This window comes from Chelonus insularis, unplaced genomic scaffold, assembly GCF_013357705.1.
Source record: "Chelonus insularis isolate UGA/USDA-ARS -01 unplaced genomic scaffold, ASM1335770v1 contig_94_pilon, whole genome shotgun sequence".
Taxonomy (NCBI): domain Eukaryota; kingdom Metazoa; phylum Arthropoda; class Insecta; order Hymenoptera; family Braconidae; genus Chelonus; species Chelonus insularis.
In genome coordinates this window covers 4,021,541-4,046,622 of record NW_023276783.1, presented here as the reverse complement: position 1 = coordinate 4,046,622, position 25,082 = coordinate 4,021,541, and the positions used below count along the sequence as shown (strand labels likewise).

The 25,082-nt window shown below is 30.2% G+C and overlaps 2 protein-coding genes across 3 annotated transcripts; one reads left to right on the top strand and one right to left on the bottom strand.

Moving 5' to 3' along the window:
* Positions 1–102: 102 nt before the first annotated feature.
* On the bottom strand, positions 103–9,773 carry LOC118072636 (ankyrin repeat and BTB/POZ domain-containing protein 2). 2 transcript variants are annotated; one of them, XM_035092656.1, is made up of 8 exons: positions 9,621–9,773; positions 8,389–8,548; positions 5,128–5,329; positions 3,697–3,945; positions 1,163–3,613; positions 792–1,085; positions 447–629; positions 103–374 (listed from the first exon to the last, which is right to left on the bottom strand). In XM_035092656.1, the coding sequence occupies exons 2-8, from the start codon at positions 8,535–8,537 to the stop codon at positions 168–170; spliced, it is 3,735 nt and encodes a 1,244-aa protein (XP_034948547.1). In that variant the 5' UTR covers positions 8,538–8,548; positions 9,621–9,773; the 3' UTR covers positions 103–167. The 2 variants fall into 2 exon arrangements, with proteins under 2 accessions (XP_034948547.1, XP_034948548.1); XM_035092657.1 differs by having other exon boundaries at positions 792–1,082.
* A 10,955-nt stretch (positions 9,774–20,728) lies between these two features.
* LOC118072920 (proton-coupled amino acid transporter-like protein CG1139) lies at positions 20,729–22,669 on the top strand. The gene is made up of 4 exons (XM_035093088.1): positions 20,729–20,817; positions 21,290–21,914; positions 21,979–22,342; positions 22,428–22,669. The coding sequence occupies exons 1-4, from the start codon at positions 20,729–20,731 to the stop codon at positions 22,667–22,669; spliced, it is 1,320 nt and encodes a 439-aa protein (XP_034948979.1).
* Positions 22,670–25,082: the final 2,413 nt, after the last annotated feature.

The following is a 25,082-nucleotide window of genomic DNA, read 5'->3' as shown; positions in this document are numbered from 1 at the left end:
TTATCATTCGCTTTTATTTATTTACATATAGGTACATAAATAGTTTTTGTCTTTTTGATAAAATAATTAATTAATTTTGACAAGTATCGAGCATAAGTTAAATTTAACAACGGACAAATCGTGACTTGAATTTATTTTTAACTTACAATCTATTTAATATCAGTCTCTCAATTTTTTAATTTATTTTGTAGTTGTGGTTTTCTGGATTTTATTCTTGCTTGAAGAGTAAGAAGTAGACCAGCCAACACATCATGATTTGGTAATTTTTTAGCAAATAATAAGCGTTTTACTGAATCATCGTAAGTCAGTAATGCTACCATATTTTGTAACAGGAATCCTTGACAATATTCCAATAATTGTACAGCATTGTAAACCTGTTGATTAAAATTATTAATTATTTTCGATTGATTTATTGTATTTATTTGTTATTAAAAGGATAAATTAACCTTTGCATGAATGTACATAGATACAACGTTATCAAGATCAACCATTGCAGAACATTGTGCTTCACAGAACCTCAATAAACCATCAAGCTGGAAGAAGTTTGCTGCGGCCATCAATTCTAAAACATCTCCTTGGTTGACTTCAAGAGTAGCACAACCACCATGATATAGAAATTCCATAACTATCTATTATAGAAAAAGTATATTTGATTTATTTTAAACATACAACAATAAGATGAATTAACTATTTCGTAATTAGTCAAAAATAATATTAAATATCAAAAATATTAAATCAATAACTATTTTACTCCTAAAAGCTGAATGATTGAGTAATATTTCACATCTTACTTGAAAAATATGATATCTGATATCATTAATTTGAACAATTGGTGGATTTCCTTCGCATAATTTTGAACTCAACATGCTTCTAAACCTTGGTGATGAAGTAACTAACACAATTTTATGACCATAAAATACTCTCCCTTCAACTCGAAACTGAACATCACTTAATTCAGGATTATTAACGAACTTTGGATCAATTCTGGATCCACTAGCGAGAGTTGTATCTCTTATAGGTTTTATTGGTTCCCATCCAAAACAAGTACAAAATATATCAGCTAATAGTAATGTTGTTCCTTCCTTCTAAAAAAATTTAAATTGATATAATTCTTCAAATTATTAAATTTCATTTTTCTATGTAAATGTGGTATTAATATTACCTTACTATATCTAAAAATATTAAATAATAATGGAAGACACTCTTGAACAAATTGAGTAGAATAATCATCGGGACAAACTTGTAAAAAATCTTGAAGAAGTTGATCTATAACAGAATCGATTCTCATTTCATGAGCAGTTGAAAGACTAAGCATCCAGCAATGTAGACTCCATCCTACTTTAAGGCCTCTTAATTCCATAGTAATATCAAGATGATTACTTTCTGCACTATGATACATTGCTTCTTGAAGTGTTTTACTTTGTGTTTTGTTAAAAACCGGTTCTTTGTTTTCTTGATAACTACCCTGATTTTCTGGTAGTTGTTGATAGTGTTGATATGGGCTGATACCAGGATTGCCTTCTGCAAGTATTTCTTCTAATGACAGTACTTCTTTTTCATCTTTTTTTGCTGAAAAATTAAGAGGATGCGAAAGAAGTTGATGTAAACAGCTTCGTTGTCCATGAGCCGTTGCTACCGAAATTGCACTGTAACATCCACGTTGTACTGAGCCAGAATAACAAAAGGAATCTTTCATCAAAGTCGATAAAAAAGGTTGAGCTCCATGTGCTAAAAGTAAGGCCACCATTTCATTGTTTCCTGTTGCTGTAGCTGCTTGCAAAGGAGTTACAGTACATTTATCTTCACTGACATTTGCACCTCCTTCCACAGCCGCTCCTCGTTCAAGTAAAATTCGTGCAATATTACAATGACCCAAAAGAGCAGTATAAGTCAATGCAGTCCAATGCTGAGTTTCAGCATTAAAATTACCCTGACTTATATTAGTATTTCCATGATAATTTGGTGATCCAGGAGAACTATTGAAATAGGGAATATTTTTAAGCGGTGTTAACGATACTCCAGGACTAGACGATTGCTTCGTAGTAGAACTTCCTAATGATGGAAGACTTTTGGACGGTGTTCCTAAAGGTTGATTTGTTGGAGCAGGACTTTCAATATTAGGATCAGCGCCAGCATCTAATAGAGATATTACAGCATTTTCATCGTTAAGAATACAAGCCAGCATCAGCGCAGTAATCCCATTATCATTTACAGTATTAAGTTTTGTATTAGGAAGTAATGGTAAAGCTTGTGTAATTAATTCTGCTCTGCCACTGGTTAACATTTTAAATGCCATATCTAATGTCAATCGACGAACGCATTCATTATCATCTGCACGCTTAAAAATAGTGACTTCTTCCGACCATATTGGTCGAACTGGACAATCAACACCCGGAAGCAGGAGTCGTGCTGCTTGACTAATATCGTCATGATCAATAATAAGCCCATGACGATATTCTGCATGAGCAGTTGCAACTCTTAACCATTCAATTAATGGTGGTAAAACGACGTAAGCTCTTTCATAAGTTAATTCTTGAATGCCAGAACTTTTTTCTCCATGTTCCAATTGAGAACATCGCATATAATAAAATAGAGCATTTAAAGCTTTATGGGATAAGGGTATTGGGCAACGACCTGCATGAGATATTTTAGCAATTAAATCCAAAAGTTCATTCATAGACCCAACACATGTAGTAAGCAAAGAAGACTCTAAATTACTTCCTAATGGCTCTTTGCTACTTCTTGATGAATTCGATGAGTTTAAAGAACTTATACTAGGCCATCGTGGCATTGCAAGGGCACCCGATGCTATTCGTCCAGCATTCAAATGAGCATAAGGTTGTAAAAGTCCCCAGAGATCTCCATTGTTAGCAATGGTGTGTTCTAACATAGTTGCTGTAAGAGTTGTGTGTGGTTCAGTCGGTAAACATTGCAAGAGCATTTCTTCAAGAAGATTCTCCATTCCAGCTGCTAAATAAACTGCAGCATATTCATGTATCATTCTTCCTAATTTTACATCACACATCCAACGAAGAAATCGTCCTACTGGTAAATGAAGCCCTGATCTCGAAGCTTTTGATAATTTTAATTGATCTCCAGAGACAGCAAACATTGCTGCTGCACGTAGGCAAGCTTTGGTACATGAATCAGCTAATGCTGGACAAAGAACGATTTTAAATGCACTGTAGACTTCATGTTTACTACAGAGACCCAGAGGCTTTGCCAATCGTTGAATTTCTCGTCCCACACGAACGAGAGCACGTTGAAGGAGATAAGAGAGACGTGGAATTGTTTCCATGGATACCTGATTCATATGTTCAAGAGTTCTACCGTTCTGAAGGACACGCAGGACGTCATGATGTGTCCAAGGAAGGTGTTGAAGTTCAACCAATCGATTGTGTGAATCGACCCATACAAATTCATCAGCATTTGTTACATTTGTGTTAATTGTCTCTAAACTAGAGTGTCGCATTAAACGTCGCATTGCCGGTTCTGAGCTTTCAGATCCACTAAGTGATGAGTATGTAGATGTTGAAGTGTGGGAACGCATTGTAAGCTGTTGAATTGCTAGTTTGATGTCTTCCAGTCCAGAACCTGACCAAGGAACTTGAAGCTACAATTATCAAACCATGTAATGTGTATTAAAAGTGTTATATAATAAGAAATATATAAAGAAAGAACTGTATAGGAAAATACCTTTGCGGGTGTTGCACGATGTCGATTTCGACTTTGACCTGATCGATTACGACTATTTCGTTGAGTTACTGATGCAGAAAATCTATCATCTTCTGGAACGGAATTTAATTGTTGGGGACTGTGACATCGGTGATGACGGTGAGGTGGAGAACTACTACTTGTATGACCACCTGTATCTGACATACTTGCATGTCCTGATGATCGATTTTCATCTGATGAGCTATTACCTGTACATTCCATTGGTCTTTTCTGAAATAATACATGTATTTCATAGTTTCAACTATATTAAATATAATACAAAACGCATTTCAAATCAATTTTTTTTAAATAAATATGTTAACTTTTAAAATAGATAAATATTTTTATATACTACAATACATATTTATAGATTTTTTTTTTCATAAAAGTGGTAAAACCAACCATGTGATTAGTTTAAATATTATCTTTTATTATCTATAATATTATAAGTTCATAAAAATGTGTCATTCAAGTAGTTACGGGTTTTTAATGATTATAATAATGTTGATAACAATTTTTTAAAATATTTTCTCACAATGAGACTTGAATTTTCAGCACATGGTACAAGCAACACTTTAATATTATATTATAATTTTACTATTCTTATGCTTATGGACTCGTGATTGATAAGGACATTTTTAAGCAAATAGAATAGTCATACTGATTTATGTGTGTTTAAATTATAATACTAGATGTAGTGATTAACATGGATGAAAATAATATGTTATTCTTTTTTCAAAATAAAACTATGAATGGAGTGTAAGTGGAAATTGTATTATTATGTTATTCATAATAACATTCCATTAAGTCATGTTTATAGTATATAATACTAGTCAATCGTAATTATATTGACCGAAGTTCTAATATTCTGATACCGGTTCTGATAAATTTATTTCCAGATTGTTAAAAAATATGTAGAACATCTTTATATTTATTTAGACAATTAGTATTCAAGCCTCCGGCAAAATTTGATAAATTTCTTTAAGATCAACTTATGAATTAATTTTCAGTTTTATTATTATAACTCAATGATTCTTTTAATTAACAAAATATATTTAATAGTAGCAAGGGATCTCTCGAACAATTTTAGATGTCTAAATACTTTATCTGTACTTATCATTATCATATGATAATTTTAATAAAGACCTATAGATATTAAATAATATAAGTCTTTTATAATTATCATATACTATAATAAAGTTTTCATTTACAAATTATAATCACACAATAAAAAAAAAGGGATTAAAATTTACATTTATTACTGCTATAAATTAAACAAAGTTTTTTTTAAATTTAACTTTATCAAATAATTATAACAACTTTTTTATTTTACTCAATTGTTGATTATGAATAAAAAATATTATAAATATTTCTGTGCAATGCATTACGACATAAATTTTAATGGTAACTTACCTGAAGATCCTGAAATTCATGAAGGCCAAGATGATTATGCTGAAACTGATGAGGATGTTGAGCGGTAGATGTTGGAACAATGATCTCTATATCTTTCTCTGACGTCATATGAACAATGTTGTGATTTTCTGAAGTAGTCGGTGTATCAGAAACATCTTTGCTATATGGAGGACAATAAATATCTTTTACTCTTCCACCAGGTCTGGAAAATAATGAACAGTTCAATAAATTATTGATAGAAATAATAATAAAAATGACGGTTCGATTATTTTAAATCAATATAAAAAATGTATAAAAGAACTATAACGCTTTTTAATCTTAAAATGATAGACAAAGAGCGCTACCCTCGAAGCCGCCACTGTTGAACAAAACTCCAATCAGCCTTAAAACCCGTAGTATCTCCTGGTAAAGACCAGTAATCTTCCAATCTAGTCTCATCTTCTTCAATCTTTAAAACATCTTCTCTACTTGGACTGACTTTAATTATTATTTTCTTAGAATTATTATCATCACTGATATCATTTTTTATCTCTTCAATTTGATAATTAATCATTGACTTTCCATCTTCTTCATTTACTTCTACTTCAATGTCATTTTCTGAATTTTTATTTTGGTAATCATCTTCTCTAAGTGACCAAGTTGATTGTGCCGGACTATTCTTTTCACCACAATAAATTACTACTTTATTATCATCAGCTCTTTCGATTTTTTCAATCCACTCTGTTGAAGTGCAGGTTCTTGGTTTAGCTATTGGTTTTGGTGGTGCAGGTCGTGTTGGAGTAAATTCAACTGGATTGTTCTTCTCATAGTTTAAATCTAATGAATATGAAGGAGGAAGTCTCGTTTTGTCTTCGAGGGTTGACATGGTCTCGTAATTATCACACTTGGTAGCTTCCTGCCACTCCTTGGACGGTGTACGTTTAACAAATGGTAATGCTCTACGTAAAATAAAATTTGTACTATCCATTCGTTTATTATAAATTTTAACTTTCGGTAATTTTATTTTATAGTCCTTAAACTCTCGACAAAAGTAACACTTACAATCATTCGGGCAAGAATTATTTCTTGTCATTAACATTTTTCTTCACATAAAAAGTTGCATTTTTAACAAAAAAATTTTCAATCAAATTAAATTAGATTATAATCACCATCACCATTATCATCACTTTGAATAAATTGAAAAATATAATTCTGTTCTAGAGATCCTTTCGGTTGTAAACATGTGACTGAACTGGTGTGTTCGTGGTTTCCTGTACATCATCAAGTGAAACGTGCACTTCCTCTTGAGTAGGGGAAGGAAATGGATACACCACTATACATCTAGTATTTTACTCTTCTTACACGTTATTACTTTCGTCATATGGATCAGCGTAACACAACTTCTATTATTTGAAAAAAAAGAGATAATGATATTTTTATAAAAACCACGCCTCATGAATCTTGATGACTATTAATTTAAGTTGTGACAAGTGTTGTTTTTTTTTACCTTAGTAATCATATTTTTTGAATTACTATTTAACATGAATATTAAAATATAAATTATTTTACATATTCAATCAGTTTTCTTTCTCTAATTAATAATATTAGGTTAATACATTTTCTCGTTTGACACGCAAATGAAAGATAGAAGAAAGCAATCTAGATATCCGAGTGTCAATCCAGGAACTCATACCCTCATCATATTGACCATTTTTATTATTTTCAAAATTTTCATTCGATTCAATTTTACTATTTTACATTAATATTTTGAATCAAGAAAAAATGACATAGTTTAACTATTAAAAGGTAGTTATAATCTAGAATTAATTAAGCAAAAACTGATTCCGAATTAAGTCTTGTTTACCAAGTTTGAACAATCCTTTTAAAGCTTGCTTGGAACTATAATAATATGTTGAATAGATTTATCTTGACATAAAATGCAATATATAATATGAAGCTTAATCTGATTGAATGTTTTTTCCAAATTAGATTAAGATTATCGCAACGTTAATCGGTAATTGAGTGTTTGTTTACATAACTGGAAATTTGTCTTATATTTTATTTATATTATTTTTTTGATATAAATTTTTATATGTTTGATCTTTGTTGAAATTACTATTAAATCCAAATTAATAGAGGAGAAGATAGGATTATGGGTCACTTTCTGTTGTTACTCTGCTAATTATCACCAATCGTTACTTCTCGAAGTTTCTGTTTAATTCCAAGAAGTTATTTTTTAATATATTTATGGGCTAGCTGATGGAGGAAGTAGCGTGCTCGTAAAATAAACCAATGGACCATATTAAAGGCTGGACCATTCTATCTTGTCTTCTATCAAATAACATAGGCTATAATCACATTCTGTATTCCAACTTAAGTGTTAAATACAATGTAATAGAATTTACTGATGACTTATCAACATTTGACGATGTTTTGAAATATAAATTAAGAATTTTAGTAAGTATTTAATAGGCAAAGTTCTTGGGTAAAGTGTTGGATCAGTTGAAGACTTTTTGAATGAAACAAATTAAATAACATTGACAGCAGTTTTTGGGCGTAATTTCCTGTCCATCCTATTTCCTGCAATCACCCCTGCCAACATCCGTAACGATTCGTGTGTTCATGGTCGCATCGTGTGAAAAAGAGAGTTTTACTTTTGGCTTTCTTTATGACTTGGTGAATAAAATTATTTATCCGAAAGTTAGAAAGATATCTGGGAACGTAAACAATTGAGAGAATTGCTGAAGCCGTGAGATTTTATTCATGAATTTGCTAGTAAAAGGAACATTTGCCATAGAGCTGCTTTATATCCTAATTAATAAACTTTTCCGTACTCATTTGCAATTATTTCCGTTCTTCTTTAACATTTTTCTAGGTCAGGGACGATATCATCAATTTACATTTTTTTACTTTCCATTTTTGTTAAGAATTGTTCGAAGAAAAAAATATTATTTTGAAATGAGTCAAATAAAACTTCTCATTCATTCTTTTTTGCTTTTGCATCCAAGTTGAAATGGTTATAAAGTATGGTCATGTGTTCTTGTTAGTCTACCTGGTCCGGATGACGATTATTAATGATTCAACCACAACTCCATTGAAAAAAGTTAGTATACAAGGCCATTGACCCTCTTCTTAGCCGAGCGTGAATTGATTTTAATCCTTTAATTATTTTTTTTTTTACTCTCCTTTGACCTATGACATCTTATGAATTGCCAAAAGATCAGGAAAGCATCAGGAGTAACATATACAAAAGAGATCCATTATAAAAATCCTGAGTCTCACCTTCGCGGCTTAGGCCGGAGGATTTCGTGACCAGAATCAGAGATACAAATTCCACGATGATGATCTGTTGGTGTTACAGTTTGAATTTGTTGTGGTGATAAACGTGATGAATTGATGAATGTTTGCTGGTATCCGTTGGATGCTTCCATACCTCCTGTGACTAAAAATAATGAAGATATTAATATCTAAGAATTTTAATTATAATTACTTACTGTAATAATTATAGTTAATAATTAAGTAGGGTAAATGAAAGCAAACTGACATTTTCCAACAAATTCCCAAGAGACACAATGGCAAAACGATAGAGGAAAGTAATTGCAATGTACTTTCACGTATTCTCGAAGGTCATTAACGAATGTATGAGCTAATTGTCTAAGTAATTAGTGTGATTTTTTCCACTTTTAAGTTTTCTCTTCATGGAAAAAAATTTTTAGAGTATCATTCAACAATATCAAGATTGTGAATGTAATTAATCAATGTTTTGATTTTTACTATCATCATCAAATTATTCATATTCGATGTGTACATACGATATTTTATAAATATAAATGATGCTTTATGTAACAAAATAATCTCGTTGTACCTGCAAGTCTATACCTACTTTTGTACTCTGTACTCAAGACCGCGGTCACTGCATTCCTTAAGTTGCCCAAACTAAATCCCATCTTCTGTACGTATACAAACGCACACTACCACTGACTTTCACTCCCCTCTCATACGAGAAATTGAGAAGACACAAGTAGATACAGGACAGAAACTTCTTAGGAAGGACGTATACTCTACTACGAAGAAAATTGTTACTTCTTTTCAAAACTACTTGTAAGAAGGCTGTTAAAGTTGATACTTTTTTTAAATTTAAATTAAATTAATTGATGAATCTATAAAATATTTTTGATTAACAAAGGAGTTTCAATGACAAATGTCTTCTTTATAACAAGAATAAGGAATGGGAGTGGAAAAATTTAGGTCTCGATTTGTGTCTTAACTCACAGCATCTGCAAATATGTCTCTGCAACTTGATTTATTTTGGTTTTATAACATGATTGTCATGGCGAATAAAGTAACGGACACTTTTTGAAAGACTATAAAAGGTGAGAACTGAACCGGTTGCACCGGCGACAATAATTATTCGTGGGTCTCAAAAACCAGCTTATAATAATGACTAACGTATGATAATTTTTTTGTTTAAATATTAAAAAATTATTTCATTTATAATTTAATTGAAAACTTACTTGAAATATTCAAAAACCACTAGAAATATGAAGAATTTAACTGTCGTCTTCACATGTCAACAATTCAATTCATATAATTAATTAATAAATTCTTTATGATTGTTTTGTTTGAATAAACACACTTTTATTCTCGAGATTTTCTTTTCACACATTTTATGAAGTTTCTATAGCACGCAAAAGAATAAGATGAAATGAAGATGACTCTAATAAACATAAACTTTCTATTTTTATAGAACAAAATAATTGTCTTAAAATATTAATTATTCAAAAACATTGTCAGTATGTAATGATAAAATTTTTGTTAACCACTAAAAAGTATAGTACAGGATTGAATATTGGTACTAAAGATTGGCTTTATTTTTATAATTGTTTGACAATTAATCATTAGAAACAAGTATCACTGAGCTCACAGTATCTTCTGTGCTGACCTAACTCATGGTCCAGTCCATGCAGTGCAATCATAAGATGAAACAAAATAAAATAAAAAAAAAACATCAAGACGAAAGGGGACATTCAAGTGATCCTGAGCAATTGAGAGTCATCTAGTGGGTACTCGGAGCTACCTGTAACACCGATAATCTAGAAATCTTTTACAAATTTTGCATAATAATTAAATATTTTCTACCATTTTTTATTTTAAAATGTAAAATAATATTCTATCATTTTTTTAATGATAATAAATATTTGTTGCCTATTAATTCTCGTAAGGATTTACGAGAAGAGCATTTGTACGAATTTTTCATATTCTATAATTATTTTTATGATTTTTAATTAATTATTAAATTCGTATAAAGTAAGTAAAATAATTGATTTTTGGGATCATTAAAAAATTTATTATATAAATAGAATGAAATAAATTAACACTTTTTATAATAATCTTTTTTTTATGTTTAATAAAGCTGTTATTATTTTTTATCAAAATGTGAATTTATGAAAAAAAAACTATTTTTTTAATATTGTTATATGAGAAATAGTTGTATGATTATATTTATTATGAAGTGAATTTTTTTAAAAATAACAAAATTCTTTTTTGTAGTATATAAAGTAAAATAAATAAATAATAATAAATAAATACGAAAGAATTACATTAAATAAAAAATGAAGAATTAATTAAAAAAATTTTTAATATGCTGAACCCTTTTACTTTTTGGAGTACTCCATTTTACTCCATATGGTCCTAATTTTCTTTATCGATATAATAATTTTAACTTATCATGACAATAACTTTGTTGAGAAAATAGAGAATTTAATTAAAAAAAAAAAATTTAATCTATTTACAAAATTTATGAAGTAAAACAAAGAGTTGAAGATAAAAATGTTCTTCAGAAGATTTTTGAGATGAATTTTCAATATTTCAAGTATGACCGGGTTAGGATTTTTAGAATCTCATAATGCAAAAGTTGCGATAAAGGTGGTAGAATAAGAAGGGTAGAATGTTTGAATTACGAGGAAAAAGGAAGAAGTAGGAAAATCTCGATGGCGCATAGCCAGAGACGCTTCCAGTGTCCGCCTTAATATCCGCCACTAACATTATTTCATAAAAGTATTACTATAAATCCAAACTCACGTTATTTAAGTCTCAGCTTTAGACTAAAGGGTGGTATAGGAAAGCTGTAGGAGAGAGTAAGTAAACGTATATATACTGCAAGTCCCGTAGATACTACCGTCTTTTCCTTATATTATTATATTACCACGTCGGAAGTTTCTAGAAGAGGAAACTCTAGCTCTTTCTCACGCCTGCTGTCTGAACTTGGTATCTCAAATATTTCATTATTTTTGGAACAAGTTGGAGAATTTAAAACTTTATTTACTTATAAACGTTAAAATGAATAACAGCCAAATCATAGGAAGTTTGTCATATAGGGAAAATAGAGTTTAGAAGGAGGGGAAGCTTGGCAAAGTACATGACAATGTCGCGAGAGCATTGATGCAGACCAACGGCCCACATGAGAGCGTGATGCAGAGGTAAGCCTGGTATTTTCGAAAGCAAGGGGAAGAGAATTGCTTGGCATACACACGCTAAACTCGCGTGGTTTCCCTACCACTTCTCTACCAAGAGATGCCGAGTAGAGAAAGCAGCCCAAGATCTTACAGGATATTTCTTATCTCAACACACGTAACCTTATAACAAGCTACCAAAGTTTACCAATAAATTGTTCCACGAGGAAAATACGTCTTTTATCTATTTGTATTATTACAACCTTTTATCAAATATATATCAAGTATTTTCTTTTTTTTCTTTAGCTTTAATTTTAAATCAATTGTATCATGAAAAATACATCCCATTATTTATAATAATTATAAAAACAATTTAAATTACATAAATTTTATTAATCATTATATTCTTATTTTAAATGTTTCATCCTGAGATAGAATTTAAAATATTTTTTTTTAATTTTAAGTCTTTAATTACAACTTTAAAGTTGAAATTCGAATTACAAGTATGTCATTATCCACATAATCTAAGCCTATTTTTGACTTCAATTTTATTGTGTCCGCTTTGACAAAGTTGAGATTAAAAATGGATCTTGTGAAATTTATTTAGAACCTCAAGAAGGTATTAATGCCATTCAAACAATGATATAACAATTTATGACGACATTGATGACAAAAATAAAATTTTTAGATCAGTTCAAGACATCAAAATCTTCAATGAGGTTGATGGTTCCCAAAATGGAATAAAATTATAGGCAGCTATTGGAACATCAAAGGAATTAAAGGTTTTGAAGTTAAAACTGAATCTTGTTACAGCAAAAATAACAAAATGATTCAAATATTTATAAAAATTGAGTTTTTCCCCTCAATTCAATTAATCATTGTGTGTTTAAATGCTAAATGAATATGTTGGAATAATTAATTCTATAAAAAGTATTATTCAGTCCAATACTCTTGAATGAACTCACACTAAGGACTTAAGCGTTACATAAAATTAAATCATATACCAAGAAGTCTAGTATAGCAAAGAATGAAAGTTATTGCCAATTTTCATTCTCACAATTCTCAAGCAGTGTACTTTCTTACCCTCAAATTTCGTTCAACTCAAACATATTTAAATTTAGAGAAAAAAAACTATTGTCAAATCAATCAGACATTGATCGTATATTTAATGTATTGAAAGGCACCCTAGTGATTATTCTTACCTAAATTGAGGAAAAAAAGTCCATAAAATGTCAGATTTCTCTTATAGACGTATTTAAGAACACGTGGGGATTTTTTGTCATTCTTGTATGTACAACTCTAGCCAGAGGGCTTGACTTCTTAAATACGTGGGAACCAAAATAAATAAATATCTTGATTATTAAAGTGCTTTTAAGAACTGTTACTTTGTAACGATAGTTAGGAAATAATGAAGTAGTTTAGAGAGAAGGAGACGGAGGAATTGGTGGTGGAAGGATAAGGGATAAAGTAAGCTTGGGTCTCACGAGAGTATAAACATGAAGAAAGGGTGACCTGCGGTGTATTACACAGACAGGGGCGTAGCGGGAAAACATGCAGTCACAATGTTAGTTCAACTACACGACAATTATTATTCATAAGCTTTATAATTAAGAGGAACCCCTGTAGCCTCCATATCTAGCATCTTGTGGCGCCCCTTGAACTCGTGCCCCCTGCCAATTTTAGTCCCTTAATGTCGACCATTTCTTACTTGTTTTGCTACCACATGTAGCATATAGTAACGAGTTTTAACTTCTTACTATTTTTTATCCTCCTTCCTTTTATCTTCTATCTCTTTCTCTTCGAATGACTGCTGAGATATTATTAAAGTTCCTAACATTGTTGTTACTGTTATGGACCAATTCTTAATATATCTCTCGATCGGATTTCGTGATGTGGCTTTAACGAATCCAAAATAATCCAATTCTTGAGTTACTAAATAAGTTTGAGTCACAGAAAGCCCATTGAAGTACTTGGTATTCACGTGGAAAAGAATTTGATGTAAAGTTTTCTAAAGCTGTTATAGATGTCTCAAGATAGTATAGTTGCGTGTCTCTTATACTCTATAAAATAGACAAGTGACATGACATATGCCCCAGAGGATGACACTGGGATAGATTATTATCGGAGATCCGTTATCTCGGAAGCACGCGCACCAACATGTCACGTGTTTCCTTTCGTAATTTGCACTTGCTTCTCTATAACCTCTGTCTACACGAGTCTGTGATAATAGAGATGTCAGTGTGTCGCTGATTTGACGAGCCAACTAACGCAAGTCCAGGCTTTCTCGTTACACCCTCTTATTCGTACTTCCTATCTATGTTGGATGTCTGTTTATTGGAACAGAGTTTTTCATCTTGATCTCTCGAGAGAATTAAAAGATAAAAAAACTCTATTTATCTTCATTATTTTATTTAACATAAAAAATTGATAATTGTATTGTTAAATTCAGATCTAGATTTTATTTTTATTTATTTTACAGTGATGATGATGATGATGATGTTGATGGACACCACCTAGAAGATCGACAAATATCTTAATTTATAATAAATTATTAATTAAAATGCAGTAAAATATTTTTTTTTGTTATTGATTAGTTTGAAATATTTAAATTTATATATTGGACAGTCGATTGATGATTAATTTATTTATATTTAATTCATGACTGAGACTGAAGCTGACCAGACGTTATTTTCATCTGCAAACTACTTCATCGTAGTTATTTATAATTAATTATGTTATTATTCTATATGTATCGACAATATATTTAATTTTATAATTATTCTTCCTAAAAATAAAGATTCTAAATAGTAAATAAAAAATAGTAAGTAAGATGCAATCATATAAGAAATTTTTTAATATTAATTATGTATCATCATTGTAATTAGTGCTGTTTAATTATAATTTTTTGATTGAAAAATACTCGTATATATTTAATTTGTCATTCGGAAATTATTGTAATGAGGTCAATTTTTGAAATTTGTAATTTTGTTATATGTCTACGTTTTAAGACTGTTGAAAGCATTTTAGAGGATTTAAAAAAGCGATGTATGTTGTTAGGTTTGTTTTTTATTCTCAATATCTTGAAAACCACTAAAATATCGATTTCAAATAAAATTCACTTAAGAGATAATACAATGAGGAAAATCTGAAATGAATTTGAACAAATTTGGTAGAGCCGTTTTTTTAACAAAAAAACTTTAAAATAAATGGAGTAGAAGGCAATGAAGAATTAACTTTACTTATCAAATAATCAGAATTATTAAAAAGTTAGGCCCATACCAACAAGATATTGTTGTTTATTACTCCACATGATTTCTTACAATTGTTTACTATTTACAACAATCAAAATTGTTGTAATGGAGTCAATGAAAAAAGCTCTGATGGAAAGTTCGTCATGTAGGCACACAATGTGTCTAGATTTTTTTTTATTAATTATTTATATTGTCAACTTATTATGTAGGATTATTTTTATTATAAATTTATTAAGTTTATTAGTGATTTAGTTAAAATAAAACAGTACCAATAATTAATTTTTAGTTTCATTTCAAGCGAAAAAATTTTTTCTTTCAATTTTTTTAAATTTTTTATCAGCAAAGGCCATCTTCAATGTATGAAATAAAAATAAAATTTATTTATGCGATATTCTAAAATTTAGACACGTGTCTTGAAGCATTTGAAAATTGATAAAAATCGTAACGTGTGTGTCAGATCTAACCCTTGTATCTGTAGTCTATTGTATCAAAATGGCTTTTGGAAAGACTTAAAAAGTTATTATTGGATAATCGTCACCATGTATGTTATAATGATGGTGAAAAATGAAAAACAAAAAATCAGTTGCGGTAGTGACATTGACTCACTGAATGAAAATCGACCGGCCGCACGTCCTGCGTATTGACTAATGTTACAGAATTATAATCATAGTGTGAATGTTATCGAGGCAACGAGGGTGAGCAGCTGAGTATAGATATGACGAAAGGGTCGTGTAGGAGGAAGGGGTTTAGATACGTTGGCATATAATAGGGTGCTCGGCGAAATAAACTGATCCGATAAATGATCCGATATAGTCTGGACTGTTTGTGCGACCAAGCGAGATGCATGAGATTTCAATACTTACTATAAAATAAAAATACAATCTCATTAATATTCTCAGGATGCTTAGACAAAATTATACCAAATATTACGATTCTTTTCAATTCAGTTGAAAAATAGATTTTTTCAATTTAATTTATTTTTATGAATTGAAATTATTTATTGAGATGATAACCATTTTTTATTATGTAATATAACAAAACCTACAGATAAGCAATTAAAAAATGTCACAGGTTTATTATTAATTACACATTTAAATTATGTGTTTCTTATAATGATATTATAATTAATTATAATCATAATTTACATCGTGCATTCTTCTTGAACTTTAAAAATAATGTGTGCAGACATTTTTCTGAATCATAATTTCGACACAAAAGTTCATTGGTTTAATAAGAAGATTGAATATTAATTTCATATAAATTTTTTTTTGTCTTCAAGGATTTTGAAATTTATCTATTTACTACTTCTTGTCTGATCCTATCACTAAAAATATTCGTGTTTTATTTTATACATTAAAAGTGTTTTTAAATCACTTGAAAAAAAACCTTTAAAAACCTTTTAAAAACAACACAATGTTAATCAAATGGGTGTCGTCATATTAAAACTTTTAATGTATTAAAATAAAACACTAAGATCTGTAGTGATTACTTTAGCTAAAAATTGTTTTAGTTTTTTTTTATTTTTAAATTATGATTAAGTCATTAAAAAATTTATTTAAATCATAATATTTAATATTTTTCCCCCATTAACTATTATATAATCATAGTATCTATTAAATACAATTAACTAACCTTTGTATTTCTTCATGTATTAATTCTACAACATTTTTATCAAATTTTTCTGATGTTTTTATATGGTTATAACTCCCTGTGGGCTAAACATCACAAAGAGTAATTAATTGAAATAATAATAATAATAATAATAATAACACAATTTAAATTATCAACTAAATATTATAAAATTCATTATTATATATAGATAAAAAATTATTTATTTAATATGTAAAGATAATTGGTTATTAATAAACAATAAAAAGAAAGTATTTTAAATGGTTTAGTCTATTTCTATTGTGATAAAAAGAAACGCCTTTTCTATTGTGTCAAATCCTGAGAATGTTTGACTTTGTCTTCACATGATTGCAGGGTAAATTTCTTGGCAGTTTAGAGTATTGTCGTGCGAGAATGCCAAGGGGAGGTGCTGTGGCCACGCGGAACCCCTAACTTACAATTTACGCAGACTTGACTCTACACGCACTTAGACGTTAAATAAAAATATAAACCCTCTATTTACGTGAGAATTTTATTGAAAACAAAAAAAAAATGAGTATTCGCTTTACATAGATTTAATTCTTTGAGGTTGAATTATAAATAAAAGAGAGTTTTCTCCTTTGACGCCGCGATCATGAGAGGGACGATCCTTTGATCGTCCCTGATCATTTCTTCGGGATCTTCAGCAGTTGTTGGACCCTCTTACTACTCTTTCACCCTTTGTGCATGTATTCACTTGCATCCCTCGTTTTTAAAACTCCTCATTATATCATAAATATATATGTGTACATATAGCTGGTGGCTTAATAAATAATAGTCGTTTTTCCTATTGTTGTCACGCGTAAATGTACAATATTATATGATGTTCATACTATAATTTAATCCGAGTGGATGAGTTGCTCAACTCTCGCAAATGCTGTCATATTTGCGTGGATATACAATCCGGATTGGCATTCTGTAGAATGTATAAACGTAACCATGTTTGTACAATCCGTTTGTGAGATATAAAAATTGTTTTTTTTTTATCATTTATATTATTAATACATTGCATCCATATATCTCTTCGTTTTCCTCTCTCATTCAGTATAGAATCCGCTTTTGTGGCTGGCCTCGCTGCCGTCCGCAACAGCTTTTGGTAACAACGCGGGCTTTCGCAGCCGCCCACGCCTAATTTCGGAATTGCAAAACATTTTCACACTCTTGTGAATAGCGTACACGCCACGCCTACGAATGTCCAATGCAGAGAGTGAGATAGCATGAGAAATATAGAATAGCTTTGTTCGCTCAAACACTCTCTTTCTGCGGGCAAATTGCGTCACCGCCAAAATGTGTGGCTTCAAACGAGAAACTCAGACATGTAAAGTATCCAACGAACTAGAAAAAATTTTTTTTTTTCCATTTTAATTTTTTTTTTGACCTTTTTTTTCTAGCTGTTATATACCGGAGTTATAAAATTAATCTGCCAATCGGAGAAAATGATTTATCTAATTTTATCAATTGACTTTTTTATGCAATTTTTCATTGTTAGATAAATTTATTGACTTACTATTATGGCATTTAATGAAATTACTGATTAAAATTAAGTAATTTAATAAGATTCAATCAGTTTAATCGATTAAAAAAGATATAATGGAAAGAGGATTTATCTTGAATACTTATTGAGTCTTTGATCTACTTTTTGTTGTTAAAGTTTTACAAAATTATCTAACTCTAAAAATAATTTTTTCCCCTTCATTTACATAAATGAAATAAATTTTTACTTTGAATACAAATATCAATTTATACTTCGTGCAAATGAATTAATAAAAATCACTGAGATTCCCTGTTAAGCAATAATTATTCATGAATTTATTTTTAGAGAAAAGAGTAAACTCCAAACTGTACTCAGACTTGAAGGTTTTACTTTTCTTTTTAAATCCATTTTATCAAATTAATATTAAAAAATTTGATATTATAATATTGGTGCAATAAACATGTAACATTACTAATGCAATAAACTTACTTTGCAGCAATATAACACGAAAAGAACATAAATGTTATTATTTTCTACTTAATAACATGATATTGTGATATTAAAGTTTTATACGTGTCAATTGTCGTGATGTATTGCAGCATGTCTGTAAGATGAAAATGTTTACATCATTAAACACTTTAAATGTTTTAAATTAAAACACTACGATTTGCAGTGTGGTCTGTTCATAGATGTCTGTTAAATATTTATCTGATCAGTTTCTAGACCAATCTCAGTCTATCAAGTTCCTTCATGTTTCTGACCGACTGCTAGCATCATCCTGAGTTCATCATGAAGTCACTGGTTTAGAAATATAATAAAAGTAGATAATTATTGAATAATTGCACGAGTTACTAATTGTTCACTCAAGATTACAGCAATTTTTTGGAGTCAAGTGAAGAAAAGATTGAACAAATGAAGGAAATAAATTTTATGAAATTACGTAGGAGCGAAATTCCAAACGTGGTGTTTAATTGTAAAGAGCATTATTTAAGTAAAAAGCTTCCGTTCAACATCACCCATAGAGTCTCATCGAATATGACGAATATGGTCGTCATTAAATTATTCCAGAGTATGAACCCAATGGGCGCTCTATCACGACTTTTAAAACACAACTATAAAGTTGATTTGAAAAAATTCATATATGATGTCGTACGTTGTATATAAACTAAAAACATCTGCTGAGTGATTTGCGATATAAAAAATGATCCCGTCGATTTACTGACTTGAAAGAAAAGACCAGAGATCCGTCAATAAGAACTTAATGTTGATGCTTCTGAATGCCAAAAGTCATCAGGGTGCCTCTATATCCTTCAAGGGTGAACGAGAGAGCAAATTACTTTGAGGCGTGTCCAGTAACGCGCGTAAAGGACTTCTCTCATTTCACTGACTTTAAAACGATCCTTCAAAATGCATCGAATGCAAACGTGTCGGCAAACAGACTCGGCTGGATGGAGCATAGCATTTTGTACCAACAATCTATATACATGTTCATGTACATATATATATGTATAAAGCCTGGAGCTATTTTCTCGTTTATTTTGGCCATTTGAAATGACCTCAGGGTACTGCCAATTCGGTACTGCCAATATGTCAGCAACAGAGTTCCCGTTTGGTGCCTTTGGATCCTCACTTTCAAAAATCACCAGCTTTTCTAGTCTATTCAATTCTACAAAAGCACAAAGTTATCTCTATCAGTGACATTAATTTTCGAGAAATGGCGGTCAAAAAAATAGATTGACACAGGACTAGAGAGATATCAAAGAGCAAGAGATGAAAACCAGATGAGAGAAAATAAAAGAATAAAAAAAAGCGATTTATACCATTTGGCTCGTTGGATGTCGGTTAACACAGCGGGGTTGCCGCGGACGCCTCGACGGACACATTGAAGGCGCCCGTTCGACTTGATAATCGCTAGCCATTCATACACTTTTCATTGGATTGCGATTGAGCATTAAGAAAACCAGAAGAGGGGCGCACATTAACGCCGCTCTTGCGTATTAGCATTAGGAGGCATCATCTCGAGTGTAAACACTGCATGAGATCTATGGATTTTGGTCACATTCGACACACCACAGGAAGCCTCTCTTAGTCTTTTACTTTCTCTTCCATCTCTCTTTTACTTTCTCTTATTTATATCCAGATGTTTTGCTGATTGTTGAGTTTACTAATTTGTACCACCTCTTCTGTCTTCTTTCTTACGTTATCTCTGACTGATCATGTCTACATATGTCGACTAATCTCTGTAACGCGATCACGATTATAGAGATTACTGGATCATTATTGTGAGGTGTGTTTTATATGCGATCGACAAAGAAAACAAGATAAAATAGATCTGTGGGGCGTTAAATCCCCAGGGATGATGCATCCACGTAGCCTCAATCCAGCCGTAAGTCGGTCAACTCTAGGACTCGCGTTCGCTCCCTCGATTATCCAAGCGAAATGATCGTCCTCGGGTTCTTCGAGAGATCTCCAGTCATGCCCCCCCCCTCTCCCTCTCCCTCTTATGGGTTACCCTTGTTAGTAAACCCCGGGAAATCGCTCGTGCGCGTTTCAATGAGCGAATTAACGCCTTGCTATATCTACTATAATTTTTATATAATCAGGTAGAAAAAAAGATGTGCTGTTTATATATTTTATATCTTTACATGTATTAGTGTATATATATGTAGGTGGATATTTGTTGTAAAGCTTCCGTATTAAAATAACTTTGTAAACTATCAGCTGACGATCGCCTTTCTTCATGGCAACTTCACTCTCGTGTAATAACTAACTATATTTATCACATGGTTATAACAAAGATGCCGGACCCTGAAGTGCATCCTACTGATGAAAATGTAGACGAACCCTATGATCCCTTCAATCGTCGATCTAATAAAAAATATGTCTCGTAAGTTTTTGAAAATTTATACAATCAGTTACAAAAATTTTCTTTAGATTGTTTTATATAAAAAAAAAAACAGTAATTATTTTAAAAAATTATTTTAAGTTATTTAATTCAATTAATTGTTTATGTAAGATTATATAATCTTACAATTAACCTTTTCAATTATTCAATTAGATTTTAAATTTATTTTTAATAATTCAAGTTTGTAATTATTAATGATAGACAACATAACACATCGTTTCATTACATAATCTTATTTTTTTACTGTACTTTAATATTTATTGAAATAACTAGAAGAAAAAGAGACAGATCGATTTTGTTTTGTCACAAGTTTAGAGTTTTTTTTCCACTAAGTCGAAATCCTCTTAAATCAACCCGTCAAATCTTTAGAATTCAAAGTTTAGATGCTAAAACCTATCCCACCAGTGTAATCAAGCTTGTAAATAACAATAACGTTTTACTTTGAATTTTCCAGAGAGTTTGGTTCATTTGCTAATCTGGTAAAAAGTGCAACAGGAACAGGATTATTTGCAATGCCAAGTGCTTTTGCTAATGTTGGAATGTTCTTTGGGATTGTTGGAGTATCTTTGATGGGTCTCTTAATCACAATATGTCTTAAACTCTTGATGAAAACTCATCTTAACTTGTGTGCTTCAATGAGACGATCAAAACTTTCTTATGATCAAATAGTTGCTTTCAGCGTAACCAAAGGATTTTTAAAAGATAAAATTTCAGTTGAGAGTATTGGTATGATTGTTGATACAATCATTCTCACTTGTTACATCGGAGTGGGATCTGTTTATGTTATTTTTATATCTGGAATAATTCAAGAATTGTTTGATCCAGAACTTTATATTAATCAAGCATATTATTGTATCACGTTATTTCCTTTCTTCTTTTTATTAAATTTAGTAAAAGGACTAGATGCTCTAGCACCAATTTCAATAATTGGTAACATTCTAGTAATTATTACAATTCTTATTGGTATAACATTTTCAAGTATTGATACCAATGGTAATTGGGTTTTGGTTCAACCAGAAATGAAAAAGTATCCCAAGTTCTTAGGCATTGCATTTTTTTCTTTAGTCTCTCCAGGATTGGTAAATATTAAACTCTTTTTTTCACAGCTATCATAAAATTCTCATTAATTATCTTTAATTATAGGCTTTAGCTATTCAACAAAGTATGAAAAATCCATCAAATTTTACCAAACGTTGTGGTGTTCTCAACTGGGGAATGTCTTGTCTTGTAATTCTTCACGCTCTTGTAGGAAGCATCGGATACGCTAAATGGGGCGACAGTTCTATGGGGAATTTTATCCAAAACCTTCCTCGTTTGCACCCTGTCACTATAGTTGCTTTAGTGATTCAAGCATTTGCGATTTATTTTACTTATGGTCTTCAGTGTTATTTACCGATCACTATTTTACATCATGGTTATGCGTTAAGGTCTATTGAAGATGGCTTCCTAAAGGGTTCAGCTTATTTGTGGAATATTTTATGTCGATTGGGTATCACATTAATCACATGTGAGTATAAAAGTCATGAAATGTATACTTAATCATTAAATTATCAATTATATATAATAGTGTAGATTCATTGATTCTTTTTTAGGTTCTCTAGCTGCTGCTATTCCACAACTTTATGTTTTTACTAATCTAGTTGGAGCTCTTTGTATAGCTACTTTGGGTTTTGTGATTCCAATTAGTGTTTATGCGATTAATCAAAAAGGCGATTTTGGAAAATATAAGTGGAGGCTGTTGCTTAGTATTACTGTTTTAATACTTGGATTGATTGCTATGGTGTTAGCAGTGGAAGCTAGTGTGATTGGAATTTTTTACTACATGAATCATTGATAGATTTCATATTCTACTAGCACTTTTTATTAATTATACACAATTTAGATTATTACATTTGTCCAGAAGAATTATAATCTATTAGAATGGTTTAAATTTAATTAGCATAAAAGAATTGATGAGTTTACAAAAAATCATAATATGTGTATAATAATATCAACAATATACTTACATTTCAACACAAATTAGATCATTTTCTTCCTCAGCAACAATGAGGTACAATTATTTTTCTACAAGTTGAGACATAATTCTTAAAATGCTAGCTTCTTGATGTCTAAAATTAATTAAAAGAGATGATGACTGAAATTCCTAGCAATTAATTTCATCAGATTCTTCAGTGTTGATATGTAAACTTATATCTATCTTTATTCATAGATCAAGATTTTGCAAACCAGTTATTAGATGTACGAATGAGGTTTTGACTCATAAATTACTCTATTCTATATACACTTTTATAAACTAAAACAATGACCATTTACTGATCTCTAGGGTCAAGTCTATCACTCATTGAATCAGCAGTAAAAATGGTAATAAAAAAGAACGAATAAATATTGATATTTATTCAATTCTATAAAAACAGTAAAATTATTTAGATCAATTTGAAAAGTTGTCTCTGAAAATGTTTTTGTGCTGATTGATTGTAATATACAATAGTTTTTTCTAATTATCAGATATATTTCTAGTTTTTTATTCTCTTATTTATTTAAGTTGTATAGAAATTTGATGAGTAATTTTATTGTGATGTATTATGAATACAATAACATTAATTCATTGAATAGATATTACAATAAAATCAATAACGAATATATTTAGCAAATGTAAATAAAATAAATATAAAGAGCTTGAGTAGAATCAACGTAGGATAAGTAAAACAAATTAAGGTATAGTGTCAAAGAAGGATATTAGTTGAGTGGTTTACTACGCATAAAGTAGTTGTAACAAAGAAAGGAGGAAAAGGCGACGAAGGTTGCTTTCATCATCAGGGAAGAGCGGACGACCCTTTTTAGTGGCTACCTTTCTGCTCCCATCTTCTCTAGAGTTACTGCTGCCTGTTCATCCGTTTGCCAGTTCAAGGTGGCTGCGTTCATTAACGGAGAACGACAAGGGAATGGGCAAAACGACCTTCTTGCCTTGTGCTGTACTAGACTCGCGGCATCCCTTCGGTTCATAATTATTTCCATAAACCTCGCATTTATTTTTTTTCACTTTTTGTTGCTTCTTTCCACACGAATAAGGAATAAAAGTGAAATTTAGTTAAACGATTTCCTACGAAGAATAGACATTGAGTGAGATGTAGGTCATTTGAACATTAATTACTTGTCTATAATTTTTCTCAGTATTTTTTTTATTGGAAAAATTAATGCACGCACTGTAATATAAATTTCCATGAAATATTATTTATTTATATTCCAAACAAATAAGATACTTTACATTAACAGTTGAAACCACTGTACTAATACATGTAATGGAGTATGTACATTGTAAATCTCAGTTTTTCAAAATGCATTATTTTAATACGGATAAATATGACGTCACCCATTTGATTAACATTGTAGTCAATTTTTACACACTTAGATCTGCGTTAAAAGTGACTACAATGTTAATCAAATGGGTGACGTCATATTTAACACACTTATCCGTATTAAAATAAAACATTTTGGAAAACTGAGATTTACAGTGTACTTTATTCTAATTTATCTCTGCTGTATATCTCAAAAACTATTAGTTTTACGTTAATTTTATATAGGAATTTTTGTACATAATGAGGTGAAAATTAATTTATAATAAATTCAATTGATTTAAAACCAAAAGTTTAAGAAATATTGGCGGAAAATTCATTTTCGTTACCTTTGACTGTTAAAACATTTTTTAATGCTCGCGATGTTATAGTTCACTTTTTATTGTATTTTCAAAATCAAAACAATTCTATTACAAAATTTTCAGCAGGATTTTTTCCGAGCTGAGATTTTTTTATATTATTTTACTGAGGTATACATTCCTCAGTAAAATTTATATTTTTCCTGTTACTTTTTATCTTGAAATATTTATTTATCAACAATCTCTTGACGATTAGGGTATGATATAATGAAAAATAACAATGTGTTTCTGTTTTTAGAATTTGGTTATTAAAAATTCAACTTAGAAAAAGACTAATTTATTTTTTTTTTATCATCAATTAATGTCCGTCTTATTACAAATTGTAAAATAATTTTAGCACAATCATTTTTTTATATAAATAATTCACCATTTAATTTTTTTTTAAAATATGATTATTATAATTTATAAATGATAAATTGGAAGTTATAATTAGGGAAAGTGAAAAAATAAGAAATATATAATATTGTATAGTTTACCTGCATGAACTCTATAAAAATGAAAGGTACGATGGACACGTGGCTCAATTTCTATTGAT

What these genes read in the sequence shown, in the direction of transcription:
- LOC118072636 (XM_035092656.1), bottom strand. Translation starts at nt 8,537, where the DNA reads ATGGAAGCATCCAACGGATACCAGCAAACATTCATCAATTCATCACGT. An exon ending in CTCCGGCCTAAGCCGCGAAG is followed by an intron (nt 5,330 to 8,388) that starts GTGAGACTCAGG and finishes ATTATTTTCCAG; the next exon opens with ACCTGGTGGAAGAGTAAAAG. An exon ending in ATCGTGCAACACCCGCAAAG is followed by an intron (nt 3,614 to 3,696) that starts GTATTTTCCTAT and finishes TGATAATTGTAG; the next exon opens with CTTCAAGTTCCTTGGTCAGG.
- LOC118072920 (XM_035093088.1), top strand. Translation starts at nt 20,729, where the DNA reads ATGCCGGACCCTGAAGTGCATCCTACTGATGAAAATGTAGACGAACCC. An exon ending in TCTAATAAAAAATATGTCTC is followed by an intron (nt 20,818 to 21,289) that starts GTAAGTTTTTGA and finishes TGAATTTTCCAG; the next exon opens with AGAGTTTGGTTCATTTGCTA. An exon ending in CTTTAGTCTCTCCAGGATTG is followed by an intron (nt 21,915 to 21,978) that starts GTAAATATTAAA and finishes CTTTAATTATAG; the next exon opens with GCTTTAGCTATTCAACAAAG.